The sequence below is a fragment of the Melopsittacus undulatus genome, chromosome 4 (assembly GCF_012275295.1).
Source record: "Melopsittacus undulatus isolate bMelUnd1 chromosome 4, bMelUnd1.mat.Z, whole genome shotgun sequence".
NCBI lineage: Eukaryota > Metazoa > Chordata > Aves > Psittaciformes > Psittaculidae > Melopsittacus > Melopsittacus undulatus.
Window position 1 is genome coordinate 402,501 of NC_047530.1, and position 5,654 is coordinate 408,154.

The window sequence follows — 5,654 nt, forward strand, 5'->3', positions numbered from 1 at the left end:
CTGACATGGGCACAGCCGGGGCTGTACCGGAGGGTGTTGGGGTGAAGGTGTCTGACATGGGCACAGCCGGGGGCAGAACTGGGGTCTGGGGCTGTGGTTTGTGGAGCACTCGGTGCTCTCTGGCTCCATGAAGGTGAGTATGGATGGAGGGGGGTGGGAAAGGATGGGCCCATGGGAGTACTGAGGGCTCCTGTCTCCTTCTCCCTGTGATGTTAAAAGCCTCTTGGGCAGTTGCAAGCAGATCTGTGGCTGCTCTGGTCATAGGGAACTGGACCCAGACAAAGGGATGTGAATCACTGGTGATAACAATGGAGATGGAGCAGCCTGAGGAGCAGGACTTGGGGTGCTGGGTGAGCAGCAGCTCCCCATGACCCAGCTTGAGCCCAGAACCCCCCATGTGCTGGAGGCACCCCCAGAGCGTGAGCAGCAGCTCAGGGAGGGGATCCTGCCCCTCTGATGTGTGAAGGGGAGACCTGAGAGTAGCTCCAGTGCCTAAAGGGGCTGCAGGAAAACTGGAGAGGGGCTTGGGACAAGGGATGTAGGGACAGGCCAAGGGGAATGGCTTGAACCTGCCCAAGAGAGGGGAGACTGAGCTGAGCTCTGAGGCAGAAGCTGTTCCCTGGGAGGGTGCTGAGGCGCTGGCACAGGGTGCCCAGAGAAGCTGTGGCTGCCCCATCCCTGGCAGTGCTCAAGGCCAGGTTGGACACAGGGGCTTGGAGCAGCTGCTCCAGTGGAAGGGGTTGGAGCTGGAGGAGCTTTAAGCTCCTTCCAACCCCAACCTGGGCTCTGTGCTGTGCCATCACCAGCTCCTGGTTCCTACCTTGGCAGACGACGCCGGTGTCAAAGTCATGGAGGTCACTGAAGGGCCCCCAGTCCCACACCTCGCACTCCCAAAACGCCTTCTCATGCCCACGGCAGTTCACCATCACCACGTTGATGGGTCTGTCATCGCTGTCTGCTCTGCTGCTGTCGATGTAGGCTTTGGTGGCCGAGCCGCAGCCCAGCTGCTGGCAAATCACCTCTGCATCCTCCATGGTCCATGTGTCATCCGACACCGCACCCCATTGTCCCCGCAGCTTCACCTCCACCTTCCCGGCACAGGGACCGCTGCCTTCCACCAGCCTCAGCTCCAACGCGTCTGCACCATGGCACCGGCCCAGCCTCAGCCATAGCCATTGCTACGGCACATGGCGGCTGTGCCGGCACCACCGGCCTCCCCCGGCTCACCTGTGCAGGTCACCCCCACGTCCTGCTCGTGGCCGCAGTAGTGTTGGCCCCATCCGAGATGGGAACAATCCTGCAGCATCTCCTCTTGGCCGCGGCAGAAGTAGATGTGGAGCCAGATGCGGCCGGTGCCCTGCCCGAAGGGAGCGTACGGGGACGACGTGGCCGCGGTGCCGCAGCCGAGCTGCCGGCACACCACGGTGGCCCAGTGGGCACTCCAGTCAAAGTCATAGCTGCAAACGGAGCCCCATTCACCTTCATGCTTCACCTCCACCCTCCCGGCACAGCGCCCATCACCACCCACGAGGCGCAGCTCATGGGAGCCCTGTGTGGTGCTGAGCTCAGCCTGGGGCTCTGGGGTGCTCCATGGCTGCCCCACACTGAGCTGCACCCACAGCAGAACCCCCAGCACCCTCCCAGGCACCATCTCGCACACCCGGACCCCCCCCGTGGGGTGGGTTGGGTGATTTATAGGCAGTGCCGGAGCCAATGGAGGCAGCAGCACCTTTTGAGCCCGTTATCAGCTGGGTTATCTCCCATGTGGCGAGGCCCCAGCCTCCAATAACCTGCTCTGTGCCCAAATATGAGGCTCGGCTCCGCTTCTGGCGTCACACATCTCACCACGGGGGATCAGAGCCCGGATGTCCCCAGTGTGAACCAGTAACTCCCCCCTGTAGCACCCAGCAATGCAATGGGGTGCATGGACCCATCCGCTGTCCCCCCATGGCACTGACCCTGCTGTGGTGCTTGGCAAGAGCCCGATGGCAACAGGATTCACCCCAAAACCTACCCAACCCCCCACAGGGCCACCCTTAACATCAGCACAGAGCAAAGCCCAAAGCCCCCAGCACAGCAGCACCCATCCTTGGGGTGCTCCCCTCCATGGGGTGCCTGCAGACCCTGGGGTGGGAGCAGCCCCCCCGCGGTGCCTGCAGGTGGTGCCGGCAGCTGTGCAGGCAGGAAGGAGGTGGTTTCCCCCCCTCCAAGCAGGGACCCGATGTCGGCATCGACCACATGCAGCTCCCCAGCCACCTGCAGGGCTCCCGATAACGGGGCCCGGAGCGGAGCCGCAGCCGGGGGGGACCCACCTGGTGCAGGCAGCGGATGGAGCAGGAGCTGCCTCCAGGGCTCGGTGGAGGCCGGGGTTGACCTGGAGGACTCCATCAGTGCTGAACAGGGTTGGAGGCTATAGGGGGACATGGGGAGGGTGCGGAGGCAGCTTCCCATTGATGCACAGGGACGGGCAAAGGCACCGATGTGGTGTAAGAGGGGTGACCTGCAGCAGACAGGAAACACGGGAGAGGCCATGATACAGGGGTAACCAATGTACAGGGGGGTAATACAGAGGAATTGGACAAGGGGGTTAAAGGAATTCCTTTGCTTAAACAAAAGTATTGTCTGTCCTAAGTACCTAACATGCCAAGGCATTGATCACTGCTGGAGGGGAGAAGCAGATGCAGTTCTACTGACAAGGGACAAAAGCAGATGATTGGCTCTACTGATAAGCCAGGGAGAGGCAGACTGGGCACGGACCAGACCCTAAGGCCAGGTCTGAAGGTTAAAAGCTGTAAAGTTTAAGAAGAGGAAGACACATTTACTTCATCCTGAGACCCCTGCCCATGACCAGAAGGGCACTGCGCAGGTGCAAAGGACCTTCTGGCTCATTGTAATACGAAGCAGGGATAGATAATCAATATGTACAGGCGGATTGAGCAACCTCATGTCTATGTATACCTTAAGAGAATGAATGTAAAGGGAGAACAGCCCTGAGGTGTGCATGCGTTGGAGGAGCGATCCCCATGCACCTCAGCGCTGAATGAAACCATATCTGCTTTACACCTTTAACCAGTTGTGGGGTCTATCCGCTCATCAGCCCCTTGCAGCGGTGGCTGTGGCACCCGTGCAGGCCCGTTCCGAACGGCACAAACGGGCTGAACGCGGAACCGATCCGTTAGCGTGCGGGACAGCGGGCGCGCCAAGACGGAGCTGGCCCCGCCCACTCGGTGTCTGGCCACGCCCACCAGTGACTGCCCAGCGCGGGTGCTAAGACGGAGCTGGCTCCGCCCACTAGGGGTCTGGACAAGCCTATCATTGGCTGGCCAGCGCGGGTGCCAAGAGGGAGCTGGCCCCGCCCACTCAGGGTCTGGACACGCCCATCAGTGACTGCCCAGCGCGAGTGCCAAGAGGGAGCTGGCACACACAGGCATCCCTGAATATCCCCCTTGTACTTATGGGCATCCCATAGCATCCCCCCAGCATCCCTGGGCATCCCTGTACAGACATAAGCATCCCCTTAGGAGCCCCAGCATCCCTGATCATCCCCCCACTACCCCCTGCTATCCCCCCCTGCTATCCCCAGCATCCCCCTGGCATCCCTGTGCATCCCTTTGGCACCTACAGGCATCTCACAGCATCCCCCCCAGCACCTCCCAGCATCCCTGAGCATCCCCAGCATTCCCAGGCATCCCTAAGCAACCCCTGGGCACCCCTGGGCATCTCCCCAGCACCTCCCAGCATCCCTGAGCATCCTCCTGCCACCCCACAGCATCCCTGAGCATCCTCCTGCCACCCCACAGCATCCCTGAGCATCCTCCTGCCACCCCACAGCATCCCTTGAGCATCCTCCTCACACCCCACAGCATCCCTGGGCATTTCCCAGTCAACCAAACCCCCGGGGTGGATGGGAGCACTGGAACGGTACCCAAAGGGGTCCCCTGGGTTGGCATCACCCTGTGCTCCCGTGTTGGGGACCACGGTGGGGTGGTCCTGGGGGTCCCCAGGCTGTCTCTGAGGCTCTTTCCCTGCAGTCTGCGCTATTCCCGGCTCACCAGCGCCTGCTGCCAGGACCTGGCCGCTGTGCTGAGCACCAGCCCGAGCCTGGAGGAGCTGGATCTGTCCTTCAGCGATGGGCTGCGGGATGCGGGTGTGGAGCTGCTGTGCCAGGGGCTGCAGCCCCGTTCCTGCCGCCTGCGGACCCTGCGGTAAGAGCCTCCCCATTCCCAAGCGGAATGAGCGGCTCCATCCCACATCCCTGCTCCTGCATCCCGTTCCTGCCGCCTGCGGACGCTGTAAGAGCTTCCCCATTCCCAAGCGGAATGAGCGGCTCCATCCCACATCCCTGCTCCTGCATCCCGTTCCTGCCGCCTGCGGACGCTGTAAGAGCCTCCCCATTCCCAAGCGGAATGAGCGGCTCCATCCCACATCCCTGCTCCTGCATCCCGCAGCCTGGGGAGCTGCCGCCTGACGGGCGCCTGCCGCCGAGCGCTGGCTATGGGGACCCCCCCGCTCACCTGCCTGGACCTGAGCGACAATGAACTGGGAGCTGATGGGGTCCTGGAGCTCTGCCGGTGGCTCCGGAGCCCCTCCTGCCCCCTGCGGACACTGGGGTAAGGGGATGGGGGTCCCCTTCCAGCCCTGTGCCAGTGCGGGGGGGTTGGTGCTGTGGGACGGGGGGTATGGAACCATGGAAGGGGTTGTGATGAAGGGACCTTAAAGCTCCTCCAACCCCAACCCCTTCCACTGGAGCAGCTGCTCCAAGCCCCTGTGTCCAACCTGGCCTTGAGCACTGCCAGGGATGGGGCAGCCACAGCTTCTCTGGGCACCCTGTGCCAGCGCCTCAGCACCCTCCCAGGGAACAGCTTCTGCCTCAGAGCTCAGCTCAGTCTCCCCTCTCTTGGGCAGGTTCAAGCCATTCCCCTTGGCCTGTCCCTACATCCCTTGTCCCAAGCCCCTCTCCAGCTTTCCTGCAGCCCCTTTAGGCACTGGAGCTGCTCTCAGCTCTCCCTGATCCCCCCAAAGCAGAGGGTGACCCCACAGCTCCTTCCCCCTCCTTACAGGCTGAGCACGGCTGGGCTGCCCCAGGATGTGCTGCAGGACCTCACTGCCCTGCAGCAGCTGAAGCCCAGCCTGAGGGTCGGGTACCTCCTGGAGCAGGAGGCACCGCAGGCAGGGGCCATGACCAGGCTCCCCTTCCACCGTGGGGCCCTGCCAGGCAGGAGGGTGCCCCCCATGCTCCGGAGAGGAGCCCCCCTCTAGGACAGCCCTTGGAGCCAGCGCAGCCGTTCCCAGCCCAGTGCTTGGGGACCTGGGGGGAGCCTGCTCTGGGTCTGAGCCTGCCCCATGCATGGGGCACAGGGAGGAGGTGCTGCCTGCATCCTGCATCCTGCATCCGCTGTGGTCAGGCAGGACCGGTCACATCCTTCCCTCTCCTGTTTCCCCATGTGTGGGGAATAGATCTATATAGATCTACATAGACCCCCATCTGTTGGTGGGAACACTCGTGTTGGTGTCGGCTGATGCCTAATAAAGGCACTGGGGCCCTTATTCCCTTTTCTTCCACTGCTCTTCCCCCTGTCCCAGTCACACCCAGCTCCTGCCCCACATCCCCAAGGGTGATTGATATTCCTGGGAGCAAGGTACCGACCTGGAAG

At 62.5% G+C, this 5,654-nt stretch overlaps 1 protein-coding gene across 1 annotated transcript in view; it reads left to right on the top strand.

Annotated features, from left to right (window-relative positions):
• NLRP6 (NLR family pyrin domain containing 6) overlaps positions 1-5,517 on the top strand; it is a 177,172-nt gene extending 171,655 nt beyond the window's left edge. The window contains exons 8-10 of the mRNA XM_034062096.1: positions 4,032-4,205; positions 4,449-4,610; positions 5,061-5,517. Of these exons, the coding sequence (XP_033917987.1) occupies positions 4,032-4,205; positions 4,449-4,610; positions 5,061-5,259 (535 nt within the window). The 3' untranslated portion in view covers positions 5,260-5,517. The remainder of the gene's footprint in view (positions 1-4,031; positions 4,206-4,448; positions 4,611-5,060) is intronic.
• Positions 5,518-5,654: the final 137 nt, after the last annotated feature.